The following is a 25,043-nucleotide window of genomic DNA, read 5'->3' as shown; positions in this document are numbered from 1 at the left end:
GTCATACTTGTTGATGAAAGTGCTTAACATCATTTTATTATTTTTTGTAACTCATTAAACAATTCTGTGAACTCGCAACGCTGGTGCTTTTTTTGTTTACTTCGTAATTTATTAAGTATTGGCCCCTGTGAATATTATAAGGGACTCAAAGAAGTGATGAATTTTCTTTGTGATGCTTTGCTATTGTGATGTCTAATCCACCATTGCTGTTCTTTATAAAAACAGACACATTACTGGCTCATAAAATCGCTAAAATAATAAAAGTACAATAGTTCAAGTACTTTAATAAAACTTGCATACTTTTAGCTCCTTAGTGAATGCTCATAAGGTGACTGAGATGAAGTAAAGCAGGTGGGAAGAGTATCTAGATGTTAAGATTTACTGTTACAAATGGCCTCTTCTAAAGGATCTGGTGTAATTAAGTATGCTTACCCACAACTGTACTATCCTTTTAATTGCCTGTAGGTGAAGTGTGTGCCTTGCAACGGACAACCATCCCAAGCAGGATTGGTTTTCTGCCTTGCATTTATTGTTTCCAAAAGTAGGAACAACTCTGGAGAGGATAAAGCAGGTGTCATAAAATGAATGTCCTAACCATATACATTTCTCAGTTATACTTTAGTATAGTTATGCATTTGGAACAGTTTTGTCTATTTTTCTTCTTTCTCCCTAGGCCTTTTTTGTCCCCATAACTCATACATTTTTTAATTTCTCTAAATATTTTGGATTTTAAATATCATAACAAGAATAGACTCCATTCCTGAGTCTGCATGATTAGAGTTCAACAAATGAGTATTACTTCGGTCTGTGATGTTTGCTAAGAGTGCTGTTCTGGGCAGCCGGAATGTATCAAGAAGTGCCTCCTTCTGCAGTTCATGTGGTGTTTCATATATTGGTAACATATTTAACTACTCTTACATTCTTTTTTATTAACCCTGTAGCTCCTACTACTATTGTAACTGGATGCCTTTATTCTGCATTACCCTAATTTCTGCTTGTGAATCCTAAAACCAAACTACCTTCAAAAGTATAACAACACAAATCTTGATGAAAACATGTCAGTCCAAGACAGTGGATTAAGACAACACAGTTTTAATTTAGTGCTTTCATCTAAACAGTCTTAGACTTCTTCAGACATATACCCCCCTAGCAGCTTCCCTGAGTTTTGCTATAGCTGCTGACATGCCAAAGTTGTGCATACTGTGATATACATGCCAATCCATGGTCACAGTCATCTCATGCTCATTGGGGCTGGCATCATGAGTGGAACACCTTATGTTCCCTCAGGTTTCTTCCAAGCTCCAGCCACTGCCACTTCCTCTTAGGATGTTCAAGTTGACAATGAATGCTCACTACTAATCAAACACAAGATAATCTGAGTTGCAGTCAGGGCTTCCTCCCTGTATACCAATGTGCGCAATGTAAATTACTTTTTATGTATCTCAGTGTAGTTTCCCTACATTACATGTGTAATGTGCTGTCACCCAGTGGTGCAGATTCATGGTATTTGCCTGCCCTGCAAATGGTCTGTTTTAAGAATAATCCAAAGTCATTAAAGGGTTACAAACTAAAGAACCAAGAAACCTCAAAAGGTAAAACCAGATTCCAAGAACCACAACACGAACAATAATCCAGTGTAGGTTTATTTAGCGCTTTCATCTGTGTATAACTGAAGACTTCATCAGAATTCTGATGAAGTCTTCAGTCATAAACTGATGGAAGCGATAAATAAACCTACATTGGATTATTGTTCGTATTGTGTTTCATTAAAGGGTTTCTCAAGGAGAGATTAATTAAGTACAGTTTAACTAGGATTCTGTCTTCCTTGAAGGAAAGATAATAGCAATATATATATATTTTTTGGCTAACTGACAAGGGGTACAGACTGAGTGCTGCCTTCTCACTGATCATTCTGTCTGCAGCTAGAGTGTATACGAAGGTGCACACACATTGTGTACCTCCATGTATGCTAAACCAGGGAAGAGATGTACTCCAGTTTTCAAAGAGACAAATCATTGGAGGTGCTTCCTTGTACTAAACAAAGCAGACTTCAGGTGTGAATCGAGGCATAGCAGTGATTTTCAGTAGCTCGACAGACAGTATGCTCTCCTTGGTGCAAAAGGCTGTGGGTTTCATTTCCAAATCCGGAAGTTGGATTCATTTTCCAGTACTGATACTGACACTGCATTGCAGCATAAAGGAGATACTCCACTCCTGAGTGTGCCATCTTTCTGATGAGATCATAAATGTAGGCCCATTGTGCCTGAGTTGGTGATAGCTCAGGTGGATGTAAAAGATCCCACAGCATTTATCAAAAAATGATGGGGAAGTGTTCTGGTGCCCTGGCCAAAAATCCACTAGTCGGCATGAATACCACCATGGGTCTCCCCTGAAAATAGGCCATTGGCATAGTGGGATTAACCCGGTCAACAAAAAGTAAGTAAAAATGTCAAGGGAAATTTGTAATCATGAAGTTAGATTTTCTTGTGCCTGACCAACTATTTTCTTGTGAGCCAGAAACTCTCTTTTTAAAAAAAATGTAAACTAACTGCAGTAAGGAAATAAAAATTGTCATGCGTGATTACAGTGTCTTTTTTACTTGATTTTTCAAACTTTTTATTATTATTCATGCAGGCATCCATAGTTTCCCGTAAGAAGGAAGCAAAGGCAAAAGAGCTTCAGGATGCAAAGGAAGAGTTGCTGAATATTGAACGAGATCTGATGCAAAAAGCAAATCAGGCCCAAGATATTGATGGTACTGGGATGCTGAAAGGTGATGAGGTAGGAGAAATGTATAATTAAATTAAGCAAATAATCCACATTCTGTTTGGTGAAGTATTTTACTTGTGTTGTTGCTTGCTAGAAGATGTTATTCTTAGCCAGTGAATCACTTATTGGGTTTGCTGTTTCCACTTTTGCCAGGTATTTAAACCTGGCCAAAAAAACTAACAACATATAAATGATTGCACGTATTCAGTATCTCCTCCCCGAAGAAAAGTGTAGTACTGCCAGCAGGGAGTATCCGTGAGTCAGTCACGTGTTTCTTTACCTGATGTAATAAAATGGCCGTAATATTCTTATTAAAATTGTTGCTGCATATCCTGGATTTGTCTGTGTAATATATTATTTTTTTAATGCCATTGTATGTTTCAAAGCAGTGTTTGGTCTGGAGTCAAGGAAGTGGATTAAGCAGAATGTAATTATTAAAATAACAGTTATTCAATGATGCTATATGGGTACTGAGCAGCTTGTCAGAAACTATGGACTTTTACCAGCGCTCCTAGCTTCAAGCTCTGTCAGAACTTTCCTCCCATAATTCTCTTGTGCCCTCACTAATCACAGATCTCATTTGCAGCTGTTGCGAATGAACAGAGCTCTGCTGCAGAAGCTAAGTGCTCCTATATATATTTTTAGTTTTGATTCTTGAATCTACTATACATTTAGAGTGTGTGTGTGTGTGTGTGTGTATATATATATATATATATATATATATATGTGTGTGTATATATTTATATATATATATATATATATATGTATATATATGTGTATATATATGTATATATATATATATACATGTATATATATATATGTATGTATATATATATATATATATGTATATATATATATATATATATATATATATATATATATATATGTGTGTATGTATATATATATATATATATATATGTGTGTGTGTGTGTGTGTGTGTGTGTGTGTTTGTATATATATATATATATATATATATATATATGTGTGTGTATATATATATATATATATATATATATATATATGTGTGTGTATATATATATATATATATATATATATATATATATATATACATATATATGACTAAAAAACATTTACTTGTTAAATGGAGAAACAAAAAAACACTCGTAGACTGAACTGATGTTTAAGCTCTTTCATCCTTTATTGATCATTAGGACTTCTTCAGAAACTATAATGTAGTAAAATAAATGGTACACTATTAAATCACTCTAATATAAACATTCAAAAAATGGAACTGACTATTCATTGGCTATCAGCAGTTAGCAGGAGACAAGGCCAATTTCTACAAAGGAAAATGACTGATCAATAAGAAAGAGGGAAATTACACCTCCAAATTCTGTTCTAAAATAGATACAGTTAAACGGAGCTGTTGATGTTTAAATGAAATTCATAAGTGTTAAAAACCAAGTAAAAGACGCAAGATTGCTATAAAATGACAACATCCTTATACAAATGATTAATGTAGCCATCGGAAAGTGCACTTAATACTGATGCTTTCACTGAGTCCCGGAGCGGAGTCAGCACCCAGTAAAACTTGCCACTTGAGGTCTTTCAACTCAGGCAAGGCATTGCAGTCTCCAAAAAACAAGTCAAGTTTTTCCAGGATAAAAAAGAGAAATCCTGAGAAGTTAGAGCATTTGCCACAGTGGTTACCGAGAGCATTGGTGCTATCCTTTTTTTTCTTATGGCTGCTAAATGTTCCTTGGTTCTATCTGAAAGTCTCCTGCTAGTTTTTCAGATGTAGAATGAAGAGCAACCTTTTCAGATAGCAGCATAAACTACCCACTCTGTGTGGCAGTCAAAATGTCGATTGAAAGTAACTCTGTAGTTACAATGAGAGAAGGTGTAGGAGATACAACAAAGAATGTGCTGGCAAACTACACAGTGACCGCAAGTAAACATACCAGGGGGGTCCAGGTTGTGGGAGAGTGTCATCCAGTAGGAAGGGAGAATCATTATTTTCAAAACAGGACCTCAAAGGAGTGGATCTCTTGTAGGAAAAAGAGGGGAAATCCCCTAAAATTGCTTTAAGGTCGTCATGGCAGGAGAAAATGTTCCAATTTCTGGAAATGATCTCATGTGTGGCTTGCATGTCTCTGCTGATGGGCAGTAGAAAGCTGCTCAGTCTGTCAGTAATATCAGTACTCCTGCCCTTGCTGGTAAAGCCATAAATAAGTATTAGTTTATGCTTATTGTGTCTTTCCCTAATAACTCTTAATAGTTCATACTCAATAAGGTCATTGGGATAGTTTCTGGCCAGAAACATGCTTTTGAGAAACAAAGCTTCAATCACAAATTTGGCGTCTTTGCTAATGATGCGGAATAAGCAGATAAACTGTCTGCATACAACATTCCTTTTGAAAAATAAAGGGTGCTGGATATTAAAATCCAAAAAGTTATTTCGGTAGGTGTTTTTTTCGGTGGATGCTAGATTCCAACACATTAGTAGAAGGGTTGATTCTTATGACAGTGTCAAGAAAGTTGATGGAGGCACGGCCAGAGATGGTAAAATCAAGGAAGGTTAAACTGTTGGTCATCTCAGTGTGATGAAAACTGTCAAGTCAGTATCAGTGCCCTCCCAAACAAAGAAAACATCATCGATATAACTTCTGTAAAGCTTAACAGACTGAAAGCTAGGTAAATGGATGAGTGTTTCAAGTTCCCAAGTACTTAGGATTAGATTGGTGAATGCTGGGGCCATTTTTGACCCCATTGCCACTCCTCGCACTTGCTGGTAAACTTTTTGATTAAAGTGGAAGAAGTTGTTGAGGAGAACTACAGCCACTAGCTCACATATGGTATTTACTTTGGAAGTAGGGAAACCAGCATATTTGGAAAGGTACAGCCTAAGGGAATCCACCCTTCCTGGTGAGGGATGTTAGTGTACAGGGCTACTATGTCCAGAGTCACTAGATAGCAATTTGATGGATTAAAATTCGCCCTGTATAGCTGGTTTAAAAAATCCCACGAGTCCTTGAGGTAAAATTAAGTGGCCTGCACTGATTAAGTATAGCATCCAAGCATTCTGAGATTTTCTCCATTTTGATATAATTTGTCTAAAGGGAGGGTCATGCTCATTTTTATGCACCTTGGGGATCCTGAACAGCTTGCCCAAGCTAGAGTTTGGGACTAACATGTACATGTATTCCCCAGGTGAAATACACTGATTTTGTTCCAACTTTTTAAGTAGCTTGTCAGTGGTGGAAAAAATTTTATTTACTGTTTTAAGCTTGGTGGCTACATAAAAGGATCCATCCTCAAGGTCTCTTTCCATTTTGCTGCTGTAATTATTTTGTGACATGAGCACGATGCCCGTGCCCTTGTCTTCTTTCATAATTCTGAGGGTTTTGTCCTGTTTAAACTCTTTAAGGGCTGATTGTGTGGGCTGGGACAAGTTGAATGTTATGAAAGCAGACAAGAGACCTTGAGGATGGATCCTTTTTTGTAGCCAAACACAGTATAAGGCCTGGAAAAAACTTCACTGCTTTACCTTACAATAGACACACCAAAATAATACTAATAAATTTGTGTCATCAGTCAAAAATCTACTGAACAAAGCACACAGTGAACAACCCATACCCTCCCCAGAAAACACTTCATTAATGATCGTTAATATCTTTTAGCACATACTTCCTTCAAGCTGTAGCCTCACCTGTTAAAGACAGCCTCACCATCAAACCAACCCCCTCCACCCACAACACCCTATGGAAACCCACTTCTCATTCAAACCTGAAAGCTCTGATACAGACAACCTTCCTTCCGAATTTCTAAAAATTGCAGCTGAAACTCTGTCTTATCCAGTATCTATACTAATAAACAAATCCATTCTAGTATCTCATGTCTCAGTCATTTGGAAAAAGGCATACCTACTTCCTCTTCATAAAGGAGGACCCTCTTCTGACTACACCAACTGCCATTCTGTCGTCATTGTTTAAAATAGTAGAAAGGTGTATCCATTCCCAGTTACTGCAGTACCTAACAACCTTCTTTCCCCACACAATATGGTTTTCTTGCCAGCCACAGCATCTGCCCTTTGCTGATACCATTAATAAAGATTGAAATACTGGAAACCGAGTTGTCTTTCTTATTACTAAAACTCTTCTTAGGTCCCTCACCATTGTCCCTCTCCTGGTTTAACAACACCTACGTAACAGATAAATTCCTAGCAAATAGTAGCAAGAATACTTATCATTTCTACCCAGTATGACTCTGTCACAGTCCATGTGAGTGTTAATAACTTGAGATGTAACTCGCTGGACTAAATAACGAGAGATATGATGGAGCTTTCAGATTGGAGTTCCAGGCAGGTATAAGTATAGCACTGAGAATCATTCTATTCTCTCCAAGGATGATACCACAATATAAACAGAAGATGATTGACTTTAAGAGATGGCTTAGTTACTGGTATCTACATGAGACCCGATAACATCCCAGGCTGCATCCTACATGAACTCAGGCAGGAACTTGCAGCACCATTAGTCACCCTATTCAACCAAAGCCTGAGTACTGGCTTCATCCCAGCTGAGTGGAGGGCAGCCACTGTCATCCCTTTACACAAACGTGGAGCTTCCACCGATCCGGAAAATTATAGGCCTATCAGCCTAACTAGCCTGATCTGCAAGGCCATGGAGTGGATTATCATTAACAAGGACATTGACAACTGCCAAACAATTGATCCCACTTAGTTTGGCTTCATCAAGGGGAGGTCATGTCTGCTAAATTTGGTCAACTTCTTTGAGACAGTCTCCAAAGCCATGGATGAGGGGAAGATGGTGCACACCGCCTACCTTGACCTGGCCAAAGCCTTTGACACTATTCCCCACTCGGGCATAATAGATAAACTCTATCAACTAGGCATCCATCCATATGTTACCAAATGGTAGCAAACTGGCTCACTAATAGAACCCACACAGTCAAAATAGGGAACACCACCTCAAGCAGTAGACCCGTAACAAGCGGCATACCCCAGGGTTCGGTCTTGGGGCCTCTGTTATTTGGAATATACTTTTCTGAGGTGCAGGCCAAAACCAGTGGGCTGTGGCTGACCAAGTTTGCAGATGACTACTAGCTGGGTGCTTTCATCAGTTCCCCTAGGGATGTGGACATCCTCCAAGAGGGTCTCATTCAGACAGATGTCTGGTGCCCGAAACATGGCCTCAAGCTGAATACTAAAAAATGCATCACCATCCCCTTTGGGGAAAGTGACGTCCCCACAAATTATCACATTAATAACAATGTCCTAAGCACGCAATCAGTTGCGAGGGATTTGGTTATCCAGGTTGATAGCAACCTGACTTTTGACCACCATGTTGCTTCTATTGTACAGAAAGCCTTCTACATGGCCCACCTCATAAGTAAGGGTATCTCGTCCAGGGATAAGGAGGTCATAACATCAATGTATTCTTCCCTTATAAGGCCCATTATTGAGTGCAACGCCCCTTTCGGCATGTACCTCACAAAGCACATGCAGCAGCTGGAGAGACCACAGAGGTTCCTTCCCAGGAGAATCCAGGGCCTCAAACATCTGCCATACACAGGCTAAAAGCCCTATCCCTCTACTCAGTTTCATACAGACTCCTCAGAGATGACCTCTGTCTGGCATACAAGGCGATCATGGACCCCACCTTGATGGGACTGCTACATATCCCCAAGTCAAACTCCACTCGAGTAACCCACACGCATGGCCTCAACCTGGTCTGTGACATCAACAAGACTTGTTGGTGGGACAGATTTGTGTCCCAGAGACTCCCCCATCTGTGGAATAGATTTCCTCTCCACATCAAGCAGAGTACCTCTTTACCCCTTTTTAAGCACAACCTGGATAACTGGATGGGAAACAGAAAATATACCCTTGGGATTCCACCTGTGTCCTTGCTGGACAGGGGCATTGAGTGCTGATTTGTCTAAACATGGGCTAAACTCTTGGCTAGACTTATAAGGGCCTCAGGGCCAATAGCCTAGTAACCTCCTATGATCTTATGCTATGATTCTAAGGAGGTCCAATATTTTTCAGTTTGGGAGGACATGATCAACTGGCACACTGCTTTGCCAGGGATGGTCTTCACCTGTCCCCATTAGGCTTTAAGATATTGGCCAAAACATTATCCACCCCTATAATGACTTTTTTTAGGCAATGTCAATCTGATAATCCTTCCAACATAGTAAATTTTATGCAAGATAAACTAAAGGTGTTACTACTCAGTGCTAGGAGTCTCAACAAGAAGCTCCACTCCCTGAAAGTTCTCCTTACCCTGAGGGTGTTGACATTTGTGCAGTTACTGATACATGGATCTGATGCTGTCCATGTCATTATTGATCATGGCTGGGTCTTGGATCCGAGCTAGAAGAGTAAGTAACATCTCCTGAGCTCAAGTCCTCCCCTCCCAGGAACCCCTGCTACTCATAATCCTCAGATCTCGTTTGCCGTGAACAGTTAGTGGACGTGTCTTCTGAAGCTCGAGATTTTCATCTAGATAAGTAGTTTTCTTTTGGGTATTTTGAGATTTGTTTTCTCTTCCCTTTTGTATGCTTGTCAGTTTAGTTAGTTAGTTAGCTTAGTGGTAGATTTTCTCCCCTCCATTAGCTGTTCGTTGGTCCGTTAGGCTTTTACCCACCTTGTCCCCTTACTTAGTACTTTCTCTTTTTTGTGTGTGTGTGTGTGTGTGTGTGTGTGTGTGTGTGTGTGTGTGTGTGTGTGTGTGTGTGTGTGTATGTATTGAGGGGTTTGTAATTTTGTTTTTTATTATGTCTGACAAACTGTCTGGTTTCAGGCCCTGTTCCTCATGTGGTTGGAAGTTCTTGCCGATACACATGAGGAGTGTATCTATTGTCTAGGAGAGCTCCATTTAAATGTTGAATGTGATATCTGTGCAAGATTCAGCTCCACGGCTCTCCTAGACCGTAGAAATAAGCTTTTGCTTAAAGGGCTAGCTAAAGGGGGCCCCCTGGTGTCAGGTTCTCCCTACAAAGCCCCATCAGATCCCAAGAGGAAGACGTCTTCCTCTCGGAATTCTCCTTCTAAAAGGCCAAATGCCCTGGGTAAATTTCAACCTGTTAATGCAAAAAATCTGGACAAACCTTGACAAAATTTGGGGTACAAATAGGGATATCTTTTAAATATTGCTCTTATAAACTTAGAAAGTTGCTAGAGTAGCAGGATTTGTTTTAATATACATTTTCTGAAGGATTTGAAGTCTGAAACTCAAATGTATGTCATTATTTAGTGTCTTCAGTCTTGAGAGCATCCCAGTGATTTGCCAGGAAAAAAGAGGAACAGGCCAAAAATATGAGCCAAAAATCTGGACATTCTGCAAAAATCTGTACAGTTGAGAGGTATGCCGACAGGCCTGGATCCATGTCCAGCCTCGGGGGTATCAGCTCCGGGGTCTTCAGCTCAGAGAGCCTCTGCTTCCCCAGTCAGATCTGAATCTTTGGAGGCTCGGAGGTCCTCAGATCCGATTGGGTCCAAAACCCCCTCGGATCCCACTGGTCCATCGGATCTGTCCCAGGGTTGTTAGTGCTCTCAGATTCAACCAGGCTGTCAGATCCAATGGCTTCCTTGGAGCTCATCATTATTGTTGTTGTTCCAGCCCATTTGAGAGTGTTGGATCTGAGGTAGTCCAGCAGGTCCTCTTCTAGGGACCGCAGACCCTCAGCCCATTCTTCTATTTCCTCCCAGTCTACCAGGAGTTTGCTCCCATCAGACATGTACCAGATGATGAGGAGCTTTCTCAAAGCCAAAATGGAACTTGCCTTGTAACCTTCCCCTAGCCACTTTCCAAGGGGTTCTTCACCCATGTTAGCACTCTTCTCTTTCTGTCCAACTCATGCGAGTTCGGCTCCCCAGGATCAGTGCTTGCCTAAGGAGAGGCCATCCGTGTCGGGTAATGTCCCCACTCCCCCATCATCTGGGTCCCTGGCTGATTCAGCCCCGTTGCCGTCAGAGCTGGCTATGCTTCAGCCCCAAGAGGTCCGTGGGGGCCACCGAGGTGAAGGATCTGGTCCGGAGTTTTTGGCCCATTCCCTTCCCTTGGGGGCATCCACTTTAGATAGCTCAGGACCGATATCCTGGGATATCAGTGCTGTGTCAGGGTCCCCCCTTCCACCTCAATCGGCCTTTCCTGGTGGGGATGAGGGTGGGGCTTCTTCCAGCCCATCAGCCTTCTGGGTGATAGGGAGGACTGTCTCCAGTAAGTCAGCAGCCACTACCTTGGCTCTGGATCCACCCCTGCCAGGTTATATTTTGGATGGCAAGTCCTCATCATCCATTTGGGGTCAGCCCTTCTGTGACCGCCTAAATGTAGGGCATTCACCCATGGTGGTACCCTCCTCTTCTGAGTCCTCCCCAGAGCCCACGATGGAGGAGCCTCCTTAGAAGAGGACATGCAGAATGAGGCACCTGGACTCCCCTCGAGAGTCCTTCACCGAGAACATGGATTTTGAGGAAGGGGATGGGTCCCCCAGACTACCATCTGAGGAGGTGTCCTTTGGGGACATCCTTGAGATCCTGAAAGAGCGGGCGGTTGGTCTGCCCCCACCCCATCCTCAGAGGAATCCGTATTCCTGAAGGCATTTGGGACAGGCTCATCTTCTTCCTGTGTGTCTCCCTCTGTGGATGAGCTAGTCCAGCTTATTTCCAGCAGGGCGTGGAAGGAGATGGACACAGTAGAACCGGTCCCCAAGAGAGCAGACAAGTTCATAAGTCCACCAAAAGACAAAACATTTTGGAGTAAGGGTGTCCCTGTGGATGCCATTGTGGTTGCTGCAACCACCAAAAAAGAGCATGCGAAACAGAGGTCTATAGTCCATTCCCCTAATAGAGAGTCATGGGCAATTGACCATTTTGGGAAGCACGTGTAAGCCTCAGCTACTTTCGGACTGAGGATTACTAATTACATGGCACATTTCACATGTCTGCAAAGGGATTTTTTGTCTGAGCTTTCCTCTTCTGTTTCAGAGTTGTTGCCTCCGGAGAGCCTTAAACTGGTCTCTCCGAAGCTTTCCACTCGTACATCCCTTGCTAACGCTTCGATGAGGTTGAGCTATAATGCAGTTGAGGCTACCTCTCGAGCAGTGGGCACAGGCATTGTTATCAAGCGTCACACCTGGCTTTGATTTTGTGGGTTTGCTTACAACTTTAAGGCATCCTTTACCAATGCCCCGTTTGACGGATCTACACTGTTTGGTCTGTCTGTCAAGGAAACCCTGAACCGCAGTGAACAGGAGGGAAAGACTTTGTCCGCAGTAGGGATCAAGTTTTCTACTCTTCAGTGCTCCTTCTCCAAGACTCAGTGGGGTAGTAAGAAGCTGTGGATCCACAGGGCTCAGTCTTCCTTCCAAGATGCTCCTCAGAAATCCTCTTCTTCCGCCCCGGGAAGGGAATTTGATGGCAGACGCCGCCCCAGAGGTAGAGGAGATCTGAAAAATCAGGGCTTCCGAGTACCCTTCTTGGAGAAGCCCCCACAGTGCTCCTGAAGTGCTGCCCAACTATCCTGCCCTGGAGGCAGTTGGGGGCTGTAGCCCCTTACACCCCCTGGCTTGGGCAGCTATTGCCTCATACCAATGGGTGCAAAGCATTGTGTCCAGGGGATACTTTATGTCCTTCAATCACCATCCCCCAATCCAAAAGTCATTCCCAGATGTTCCACCCCACAACAGGGAGTTAGCTCTCATAGAGGTTCAAGACCTTCTTCGTAAAAGAGCCATCCAGGAGGTCCCAACAGGAGAACGAGGGTCCGGAATTTGCTTTCTCTTCTTTTTAGTGCCCAAAAAAACAGGAGACCTGCATCCCATTCTGGACCTCAGCAAGTTGAATTTATCAGTCAAGAAGTTGAAGTTCCAGATGGTCACTGTTCAGTCCATTCTTCCGCTTCTGTGCAAGGGTGATTGGATGTGCTTGGTAGATCTCAAGGATGCATGCTATTGCATAAAAATTGGCAGGTGCTCCAGGATATTCCTGCACTTCCGGCTAGGGGCCAATCACTGTCGGTTCAGAGCCTTGCCCTTCTGTCTCACCTCAGCCCCCCGGGTGTTCAACAAATGTATGGCAGTGGTAGCAGCCCATCTCCGGCTGCAGGGGTTTCAGGTCTTCCCGTACCTGGACGATTGGCTCCTCATGGCTTCCACAAGACATCATCTAACTCTAGCCACAGATTACACTCTCGGCATATTTCGAGATCTGGGCAATACAGTTAACCTTCTCAAATCACACCTTGTCCCATATCAGGGACTGGAATTCATAGGGCTTCTTCTGGACACAGTGTCAGAGACTGCAGCTCTTTCCCACGCAGGGTAGATGCAATCCAGGATGGGAGCAAGTCCTCCTCCTTCTGGATCAGGAGAGTGTCCCTGCCCATTTAATACTTCAAGCCCTCAGTTCTATGGCAGCAGCAATTCAGCTGGTCTCCTTCACCAGGTACCACATGCGAGTGCTTCAATGGACCCTTGCAGTATCGTGGTCAGCTCATCTTGACCTTATGTCCATGGCAGTCCAGATATCTCAAGTCTGACAGTGTCACTTAGCTTGGTGGCTGTGGTCCAAATATCTTCTGCTAGGACGACCCTTTTGTCTTCCACACCCCCAGGCCCCCTGTTGGGGGGGGGGGCATTTTCAGGGAAGGACAGTTCAAGGCACGTGGTCCTCATCAAAGACTAAGTTGCACATCAGTGTCCTAGAGATGAGAGATGTCCTCCTATCGTTGCAACCAGGACCTATCTCCCTCATGGGACTGTGTCAATTCAGACAGACAACATGGCGGTAGTGTGGTACATCAATAAGTGGGTGGGACACGATCGTATCCTCTGTGCAGAGAGGCCATGAGAGTGTGGGAGTGGGCTATATCCTCCAGGTGCTTTCTTCTTGCAATGCATATTCCTGGCGATTTCAACATGTTGGGAGACAAGCTCAGCAGATCTATCCTGAGTCCCCATGAGTGGTCCCTGAACCAGTCAGTGGCAAGCCAGATTTTTGACCATTGTGGTCTGCTGTGATCTGTTTCCCTCCCTAATCAATCACAAATGCAGCAAATACTTTGCCCTGATCCCTCCACTGGGGGAATCACCCAGGGATGCTGTGATTCATGATTGGCCGCTGGGACCTCTGTATGCCTCTCCTCCAATGGCCCTCATTCCCAAAGTCTTACAGAAAGCTCGTCACCTGAAGACTCACCTCATCCTCATTGCTCCCTTCTGGCCTCATTATATGGGGTTCTCCCTCCTCTGGTCTCATCTAAAATATCCACCCTGGATATTAGATCCAGCTCAGGATCTCATTTCCCATCTATGAGGGCTTCCTCCTGCCAACCTTCAATCCTTGAGGCTGACAGCTTGTTACCTCCATTTCCAGTGATTGTCAGCCACATTAAGCCCTCTGATGAAGAACATCATTTTGGCCTCCCAGAAGCCTTCTACTAAAAAGGCAAATGGAAGAGGTTCTCTTTTTGGGCTCATCAGCAGGACATAGATCCTTTTTCTGCTCCTGTTCCGGGCATTTTGTCATTCCTTTCCTCTCTGTTTCAACAAGGAGTGAGCTTCTCAATGATTAAGCTTCAATTGGTGGCTATTTCTAACTTCCACTTAAGTCCAGAGGGTTTCTGAACTGCAGGCTCTTTGCATAAAAGCTCCCTTCATGATTTTCACAAGGCTAGGGTATCTCTCAGGACCAATCCTTCCTTCATTCATTCCTAAAGTAGCCTCAAAAACTAACCTTAATCAGTTAATTCACGTTCCCATCTTTTTTCAAATTTTTTTGAACAAAGGAGAGTACAAACTACATTGCCTGGATGTACATAGGCAGCTACGTTTCTATTTGAAGAGGACGGAAAGTTTTTGAAAATCAGATCAGCTTTTCATAGCTTTCTCTCAGGCCAGGAAAGGTAAGGCCATTTCCAAAGTATCTGTTTCACGATGGATCACTTGTTGCATAGCTTACATTTACAAAAGCAATCACATTGATCTTCCCAGGCTTATTAAAGCTCATGCTACTAAGTTAGTGCCTACTTCTTTGTCCTTCTGGGCAAGGACTTCCTTGGATGATATTTGTGCTGCTGCCACTTGGTCAAATCCCCATGCTTTTGTTACACATTACAATCTTTATTTGGTGTCCGGGGATAGAGCTTCGTTTGGTTCTTCTGTGCTCCAGCATGTCCTTCCTTGAGACCAGGGTTGTGGATAGCTGGGGACTCTGACCCATCTGTGATCAATAATGACATGGATAACATCATATAAAGAGTTATGCATTTACCATAACTTGGAATCTGTGCTATCCAGTGTCATTATTCATCACATTCCCACCTTCCGTCCCCCCTCCTTCTGATGACCGGGGATTCATGGAATACTGGTGTATTTGGTTCTGCTGTTCCTTATTGTAGGCAGTTTCACTGTCCTTATTTCTATCTAGCAAACTTGATCTGAGGATTATGGGTAGCAGGGGTTCCTGGGAAGGGAGGAGCTTAAGCTCAGGAGCTGTCGCTTACTCTGCTGGCTCAGATCCAAGGTCAGATCCAAGACCCTTACGCGATGAATAATGACACTGGATAGAACAGATTCCAAATTATGGTAAGTAAAGCAAAGAGTGAGAAAGTCATACAGAAAAAACAATCAGTAAAAACTAAATGAAAACTCCAGCCAAGCTAGAACGTCCACTGAATGACCTCTGAAACCTCTTGTCAGAGGCACATATGGGGTATGATACAAATGACCCCTATGAACATCGGGTGTTTCAGCTTTATGGCGATTCTGAATGCCCATGACTTATTTGTTTTTAAGTCATTTCAATGGACAATTTCAGGCCAATAAAGCCAAACCCCACTAGTTGTGGATATATATATTTCGGCCTTGTTATGACCTCATCAGCACAGCAAAAGCAGAGTGTTTGATTAAGCATAAGAAACACAGTATAAGTCATGGGCATTCTGAATCGCCATATAGCTGAAACATCTGATGTTCATAGGGGTCATTTGCATATATCCCATTTGCCTCTGATACAATGGTTTGAGAGGTCATTCAGTGGAAGTTCTAGTTTGGCTCGATTTTTCATTTAATTTTTACTGATTGTTTTTGTCTGTGTGACCTGCTCACTGTTTGTTTTAGTTTGTTAGTTGGGATATTTTGCAGTCACCCTAATGGTACTGGACATCAGCTGGGTAAAACAGCCCTCTGTTTCCCATGCTTATGGGTAGGCAATTGAGTTAGCAGCCAGTTTGAGGTAGTGTTGTGGAAAGTTATCAGCTGAGGTTTTAGTTTTTGTAGCAGTTTCTTAATGGTGTCAGTGGGTATGGACTGAAAAGTGAATGGGGTTTGTATGATGTTTTGTTGAGTAGGGGGGTTGTTAATTACAGGGTCAGAAGTAGCTGATGGAGTGGGGTTGGTGTCTGAATAGGTTGAAGGGTGGTGGGGCCCAGCATTAGGGGTGTTAGTAGGTCTGATATTGATTTTATGAAGTGCTTGTTAAATTGTTGGCTCTTTGAGGGGTATCAGCTGATAGGGTGTGCTCTCCATTTTTTCCCTGGTTAAGTAGAGAAGATATGGAGTGCCAAAAATTACTGGAGTTGATTTTATGCTGGAGTTGAAGCTGGGAATAATATGACTTCTTATCTCTGTTGATTAGTTTTGTCACTTTGTTAGTTAGTGTTTTGAAATTAACATGATTTTGTTCATTTTTGTTTTGTTTCCAGGTTAACCAGTCTAGGTCCTTTTGATTCATCAGGTGTTTACATTCCTTAGAGAGCCATGGTGTTGAGTTCTTTTTTATTCTTTTCATACAAATGGGAGCTGGGGTGTTAAGTATGTGAAGGGAAGGTGTCAAGTGTGGTTTCATAAGAGGTGAGGAGGCCAATTTGTGGCTTGAATAATATGGGAGGGTATAGGTGAAAAGCTGGGAGGAGATATGTGAGAAGCTGTGTTGTTTATTGGGGAGATAGTTGGAGGAGGTTGTTGATGTGTATTGGTGTTTGGGGGTATGCGGGGATATAGCTGTAGTGAGGTTTAGAATTAAGGGTAAAGAAGCTGGACAAGTTAGGAGGAGCATGCCAACTGTGATAATGAGATTAAAAATAGTAAAAGTGGTATTTGTGTGTTTGAATGTAATATCAGGTGTAAATAGAGATTATTGTCTTGTGATATGTGTGCAGCTGAGGCAAGGTTGGAAATGTTTTGACTTCAGGGTGGGATTTGACAGTGTGGTTAGGTGTTTTGCCTTTTGGTTTGTGATAAGGAGGAGTAGGGGAGATGTGATTGGTCAGCAGTAAAATTATGGTGCAATGTTAGTGTGTATATAGTAGAAGAGAAGGTGATAAGCTTGGTGTTAATGGAAGATGGTTTGTGGTGGTGATTGTATTGTGATGATAAAGTAGAGTAAGATGCAAAGAATTATAGTAGGGGGTGAGAATGTAAGGGAAACTAGATGTTTGGTTAAATAAAAGAAGGTAAGGTGTGAATAAAATGTGGGTGTGGACAAGGTAAGCTTGTATATAATTGGGTCATAGGAATGAGGGGGAGTGGTTTGCTTTAGGGTAAGAGTAGAGGTGCTGGGGTGGGTGGGGCATGGGGAAGGGTAGAGGAGCAGAGTGAGCGAAGCGAACTTCATCTGTGACATAAACAAAATATGTTGGAAGGATAGGTTTGTTTCTCAGAGATTACCCCTTCTCTGGAACAGACACCCCATTCATGTGAAACAGTGCTGTTCCCTAAGTCTATTCACACGCAGTTTGGACAAATGGATGGGAAATCAAAAATTCACCCCTGGCTTGTCACCTTTGGCCCTTATGGACAGGGCCACTTTGTAGATGCACTAAGGCCAAGCATACATCAAAGCTATTCTAGCCCATGGTCATTGATAAGTGGAAAAATTAGGGCATGAAATGCTAGGCTTAAAAAGTGTCTAGGGCCATTAGCCTAGTAACCTCCTATGATCATTACTGTAGGAGTGCCACAGGGTTCCATATCTGGACCCGTCCTATTTAGCAAACTTATAAATAATCTACACACTTCTTCAGATCATGCCACTTTCATGCAGTATGCAGGTGACATTCATCTGCACAGCTTCCAACCTACAAACATATCAAGAAATTACTCAAAAATGCTTTATGTCCATATGTCCATAGTATCCTGGCTTGAGAGCTCACAACTCCAAATAACCCCACCCCCCAAAAAAAAGAAAAACTACTGTTTTTTACCTCTAAAGCCTTCTCCCAAAGAAAAGCTCTTGGCAAAATCTCTTCATTAAATAACACCCTAATTGAACAGGTCCTTAACACCGAACTCTTAGGAGTCACCATTGATGACAACATGAAATTTGACCTACACTTCCAAACTGTTAAAATAAAAAAGAAAAAGAAAACAAAAACAAAAGCACATCCTCTTATATACAACAAAACCCTACCTAACAGACAGAACCAGAGAAACCATAGCTAAAGCCTACCTCCTACCTACCCTGCTATATGTCTCCCCACTCTTTACTAACCTAAAAACTTTCACACAAAGCTGGACCACTGCTACAATAAAATAGGTAGGCTGCAAAACTGAATTGGACTGACTCACCTCAACTATAGTCAGCTACTGCTAGCTCATAATCTGATATACTGTCCTGATAAGTATCCAGCACTAAAAGACATGCTTTAACACTACCACCTTAACAAAGCTCTTTCCTCTAAAGAAAAGCTCCTTTTTCTGTCATTAATGCCTAAAATGTATCGGGAGTCTCCTTATACTCACACTGTTGCAGCTAACCTCTTGAATGCCCTCCCACATGCTTTTAGGCTTCTTGAAAACCAGCAAGCATTCAAAACACATCTAAGAGAACATCCTGGCTGTGTAGCTGTACATCTCCAGGATAAGTATAACATCTCCATTGTCTTCTTTCTCTTCGACAGCGCTTTCCTCTCCTGTACTCTGTCACCAACTGTTTTTCTGTCTTCACCCACCCCACGTTCTACATATGCCTGTCTTAACTCTATTTTACCAATCATTTCATTTAGATGTTAAAATGAAATCAGTATTTTGCTATCCACTCTTTCTAAATTACACCATGCTCTGTATTGGGACATTTGTCCTATTGCTTAGTTATTTATCTAACTATATCTGTATAGATTGTAATTAGTGTAGAAGCCTTACTAATGTATGTATAGTTACTATCTTATCTATTCTGACATTTTAAAATTTAGTTTAATTGTAATCTGCCTGACATTGTTGATATTCTATAACTTAAAAGATTTTGTTTGTACTGCATGTATTAAAACTTTTTTCCTCAGGCCGCTACTGAAAAGGGGCCTTTGTGCCCAGCTGGACCTTCTCAGTCAGCAAATGTAAAATAAAATAAATAATCAATAAATAAATATTGATCTGTGAGGATTCTAAGAAGCATAGCCTTAGATTCTCATGGTAGTTTTTTCAGCATTATATTTTGTATACAGATAACCCAGAGATGGGCAGAACAAGGATATTCTGGGACATTTACATGTTACCCCTACCTATGAGTGACAAGAGTGATGACGGGGGGGTGCAATTTGAGGTTACCCATCCATTATGGTTATCCCATAATGTAAATATCTATGAGCTTATTTAACTAATCTTAATGATTTGTGTACATTGCTGTGTTACTTACACCCCCTCTGTTTTAATTATGTATGCATAGTCACCATACTTATTTTTATTTATTTTACATTTGTTGAATGGGATTGTTGTATGAGGAAGTCGGGAGTGTCAGAGAAGTATGTAAGAGTGGTACAGGATATGTACAAGGGTAGTGTGACAGCAGTGAGGTCTGCGGTGGGAGTGACGGATGCATTTAAGGTGGAGGTGGGATTACATCAAGGTTCAGCTCTGAGCCCTTTCTTATTTGTAATGGTGATGGACAGGTTGACAGACGAGATCAGACAGGAGGCCCGTGGACTATGATGTTTGCAGACGACATTGTGATCTCTAGTGAGAGTAGGGAACAGGTGGAGGAGACCCTGGAGAGGTGGAGATATGTTCTAGAGAGAAGAGGAATGAAGATCAGCAGGACTAAGACAGAATATGTGTGTGTGAATGAGAGGGAGGATAGAGGAATGGTGAGGATGCAAGTAGAGGTGGCGAAGGTGGATGAGTTTAAATACTTGGGATCAACAGTTCAGAGTAATAGTGAGTGTGGAAGAGAGGTGAAGAAGAGAGTACAGGCAGGATGGAGTGGGTGGAGAAGAGCGTCAGGAGTGATTTGTGACAGACGAGTACCAGTAAGAGTGAAAGGGAAGGTCTACAAGAGGGTAGTGAGACCAGCTATGTTATATGGGTTGGAGACAGTGGCATTGACAAAAAGGCAGGAGTCAGAGCTTGACATGGCAGAGCTGAAGATGTTAAGATTTGCACTGGGTGTGACGAGGATGGACAGGATTAGGAATAAGTATATTAGAGGGTTAGCCCAGGTTGGAAGGTTTGGAGACAAAGCCAGAGAGGCAAGATTACGTTGGTTTGGACATGTGTTGAGGAGAGATGCAGAGTATATTGGGAAAAAGATGCTAAGGATGAAGCTGCCAGGTAACAGGAAAAGAGGAAGGCCTAAGATAAGGTTTATGGATGTGGTGAGAGAGGACATGCAGGTGGTTGGTGTGACAGAGCAAGATGCAGAGGACAGGAAGAAATGGAAACAGTTGATCTGCTGTGGTGACCCCTGATGGGAGCAGCCGAAAGAAGAAGAAGAATGGGATTGTCCGATTGAGCTGAAGAGCCCTTTTTCAGCGGAGGCCTGAGGAGAAAAGTTCCAACATATTATACAATTTTCATTATAAATTAGCATTAAACAGCAATGTTACAGGATTATTACAAGACATTAAGTAGCAATATAATGTTATACAGTGTCAATAATCAGGAGTATAGCATAACTATTTCAAGATGTATAAAAATAAATATATCATTAAACTGAGTATAGTTTTTGGGGGTAAGTGGTTACAAAAACACAGTTTTATCATGATGTAGTTGCATGAAGGCAAGACAATTACAATAGAATGTTTCTCTGAGGCAATTTGCTTAATAGATTTTAGAAGACAGTAGAAAGAGTAGTCAAGGAAGATTAGAGAGAGCTAGTGAGAAGAGTGAGTTAAGGGCAGAAAGTAGATTAAGGTATGAGAGGTAGGGGATGTTAAGGAGGGAGAGTGCAGTGGCAGGACCAGTGACTTCTAAAGTGCTCTTTGGTGGCTGTCTTAAATTATTTAGGATGTGTAAGGATCCTAGTTTGTAGTGGGAGCCTATTCCAGGCAATAGTGGGGTGATAGCTGTACATGTTGCGTCCAAGGTTAGACTTGGGTTTGTAGATTTGTAGTAGGTCTTGGTTAGAGCTTTGGAGAGAGTTGTACAATAATGTTACTGTTTTACTAAGTTAAAGCACCATGTGCAGTTTCCTTAGTGTGTTACTGCTGTACCCGAGTCGTGACTGAAAAAGAGTTACGTAGACCAGCTCACTTACCCAGTTATCAAATTGTAAATTAAAATGAAAAATAAAATTATCTAGTTTGGTTGTTAAGACATAGTTGTTTAAGGATGAAGTAAATCTGCATGTCTGTCTACTTCAGACTTTGAATTAACTGGAATTATTGTAATAGGAGACTGTTACACAACTGCAGGTCCTTTAGCTTCCTGAGTTTTACTTCTGTGCACAAAGATTACAAAGTTACTGAGCTTCATCTGCTCTTAGTAAACCTAACCAGTTTACATTTTCCCTGGATTTAACAAAAAATTGAAAGATACAGTAATTTCCATAGATTAGTATGTTCACGTATGCTATGTACAAAAAAAGAAAAGAAACTGGTTAGTTCTTTGTAGCATCTTAATCATCTGTGTACTTGCATTTTCTCAGAATGTTATAATTACAGTTGTTTTTGGGTCCCAGCCATCTTAAAAAAAATGTTGGCTTGGCAAGGAAAATACCTAGATAATTTATTGCTGAAATGTGAGAGTGTCCCACTTAGTCTGACAGAGTGCTCTAGCCTGCACAGCTCTTAGTACAGTTTTGAGATAGTTATAAAAGGAAAGTGGTTTATATAGTGCCCTGAACTCTAAAGAAAAGAGAATTTGATTTTAAAGCATGCAACAAAGATGCCTGTCTTCAGTTGTCATTACCATGTTGTTCAAGCTGATAGTGAATGTTAACACTTGTTTCAGTTTTACTGTTACAGTGCTAGAGTGTGTGTTTTTTTTGACCTTCACAGTGTCACAGTTAACACACTTTAATTATTTTATGGTTCCAAGAATTTTACTTCTGTACTGTGAGTACAAGGATGGCATTCAGTTTCCTATTGTGTTTATAAGCAGGCTGTTTGTATGCAAAACACAAATTGTATGAAGGTATTTGTAATGCTTTTGTCGTATGCAGCCACTGATGTCTCAGTTTTCATGATTATTTATGCTGAAGTGGCATGGTGATATAAGAAGTTTGCATAAATGTGTTTTAAGAAAATTTAAACATGTTTTAGAGAAAGATTATTATTTTTAACTGATAGTCTGTATTCTTCAAATACTTCATGCTCTGTTATATAAGGCAGTGTATCAGGGATTTTCTTTAATGGGTACTTAAAACAATAACTCCAGCACATAGACCTATGAATCCTACAGGTGTGATCCTTAATATTTCACCCCAGGTGACCTCTAACCTCCTGAAAAGAGGAGGGTCATGACCTCTGTGATTTCTAAAGCCCCAACTAAAGCTTTCATAAACCCGGGTACCTGTCCATGTAATGTTAACTTTTTAGCTGGCTGAATCTTTTATTTCGCAATGTGTAAAAGTGATAAGAGACAGCACAAGTCCTGTTATATAGCTGTGTGGTCATAACTGTTCTACTTTATCATGACATATCTTACAGATGCTTCATAATAAATATATATATATATATATATATATATATATATATATATATATATATACAATGCATACTATACTCGTCTCACTTTGCACAAATTTGATGCGAAGAATTCACCCATATGCCCACAATGCTTAGATCAGACAGCAGATTTCCTTCACATGTTCTGGAGTTGTAAGTGCATTTATAAATTGTGGAATTCATTAAAATTGCAGTTACAAAAAATGGGTTACCAAAATTCAACACTCTCTTGGGAGTTTATGATTCTTCATATTCCACCGGAGAATCTAGATCAAAAACTATTGTAATTATGAATATTTGCCTATTAATTAAATTATATATAGCCACAAATTGGTTGAACCCAGCCCAGACATTGTGGGAAAATTTCAGATTGTTGACAATAAAGCACATTTTAGCGCATAAACTGTTAATTAGTGACCACAAGAAAAATATCAACAATACAAAAATATGGGAGCAAATTTTTAATATTGTTTTGGCTTAGAGGTTATTATCCACTTTTTCTCGGGAACCAGAGTATAGTCTAAATCAACCTTAGATTAGATAGAGTATGTACAGAAAAGACAGATTGTTGGCTTTGATTTGTTAATGTTGGATCTTTTATTATTTTCCTTTTGATTGTTAATGCTGTACCTTTGATCAATACATGAGGTGGATATATATGTGAAATTAACCAATGGAAGCATCTTGTATATATTGTATATAATGTGTGAATTTGTAATATGGTTATGAAAAATAATAAAAAATGATTATTGAAAAAAAAAAAAATATATATATATATATATATATATATATATATATGTGTGTGTGTAAGGGTCTATGTTAAATGAATGAACGATCATAATGTTGAGTACAACATACTCGAAACATTATGATCGTAAGTTCAAAACGTCAAACCCTTAAAAGCCCGAAACAAACAAAATATTTCGATTTTGTTTGTTCCACACTTCCCCTACACTAACATGCAAAACACACACATACAACCAAAGCATACAAACCCCAACACACTCACATCACTCAAACACTAACACATCTATACAAACAAACTTACATTTAAAATAAAGTGGGGGGCTTTGCCCCCCCCCTAACTAAATATACTAACTCTGAGATCGCTGTACATTGGGGAAAAAGCAATTTCCCGGTAATCACAACAAGCGATTACCGGGAAATTGCCCTTTCCCCAATGTACAGTGATCTCGGAGTTGGTATATTAAACTAAGCAGCCTGTGACATAGCCATTCTGAACAGTGTAGCGTGTCTATGTCACACACACTACACTGACTGGGATGGCCGACCAAAACATTTTGGAACTCCAAATTTTGGCATTTAGAGTGTCTGATTAAAGAAATGAGCGATCAAACATTGTCGAGTATGTTGTACTCAACATTTTGATCGTTCATTCATTTAACATAGACCCAGATATAAATATATATATATATATATATATATATATATATATATACACACACACACACACACACACACACACACACACACACACACACACACACACACACACACACACACACAGGATAGTTCTTTCGTCAGGAGAAAGGTATAGCAATGGGAGGAATGTGTGCACCAACTTACGCTAACTTGGTTCTCTCATGGTGGGAACAAAAATACATTTTTCATTCTATATATAAAGACTACTGGGTCCTATATGGTCGGTTTTTGGACGACATATGTATTTTTTAGACAGGTGGGGAGGAGAAGTTCAATGAATTTGTGAACTATATATCCCTAACCACCAATTTTTTGAAATTTACTTACAAACATTGGTATGAATCCATTGAATATTTAGATGTAAGGATTAGAAAGGACAAAGAAAATCAAAAACTGAAATCAGAGGTGTTTAGGAAAGATACATATTGTAATTCATTTTTACACTACCAAAGTGCACATCCCTTTGCTCAGAAGAAAAATATTGTTAAAGGTCAATTGGTTAGGGACAGTAGGATGACATCAGATGACGATGAATATTTAAAAGAAGCTCACCTGCTAAGAAACATGTTTTTAGAAAGGGGTTACCCCATTTATATGATTGATGAGGTAACTCAAGAAGTCACTCTGCAAAGAAGGGATAGATTTGCCCCTATTTTAGGAAGAGATGATATCAATGTACGAAATGAGGAGATGAGTAGGAAAGACAATGATTATGAGAATATATTTGTTCTTGACTGTAGTGGGGACACAAAGGTTATTACAGAAGCATTGAAAGAAGAATGGGACAGATTCAGTAATTTATCTGATTTAAATCTCCGGTTTGACATAACATTGAGGTTTGTTTTTAGAAAAGGGAAGTGTTTAGGAAAGATACATATTGTAATTCATTTTTACACTACCAAAGTGCACATCCCTTTGCTCAGAAGAAAAATATTGTTAAAGGTCAACTGGTTAGGGACAGTAGGA

At 40.8% G+C, this 25,043-nt stretch overlaps 1 protein-coding gene across 1 annotated transcript in view; it reads left to right on the top strand.

Annotated features, from left to right (window-relative positions):
- IFT81 (intraflagellar transport 81) overlaps positions 1-25,043 on the top strand; it is a 2,787,102-nt gene that overhangs the window by 1,562,568 nt on the left and 1,199,491 nt on the right. The window contains exon 11 of the mRNA XM_044068648.1: positions 2,635-2,781. Coding sequence (XP_043924583.1) covers positions 2,635-2,781 — 147 coding nt within the window. The remainder of the gene's footprint in view (positions 1-2,634; positions 2,782-25,043) is intronic.

Source organism: Protopterus annectens, chromosome 4.part0 (assembly GCF_019279795.1).
Source record: "Protopterus annectens isolate FY-2018-M chromosome 4.part0, PAN1.0, whole genome shotgun sequence".
NCBI lineage: Eukaryota > Metazoa > Chordata > Ceratodontiformes > Protopteridae > Protopterus > Protopterus annectens.
This window is presented reverse-complemented; position numbering and strand designations above follow the sequence as displayed.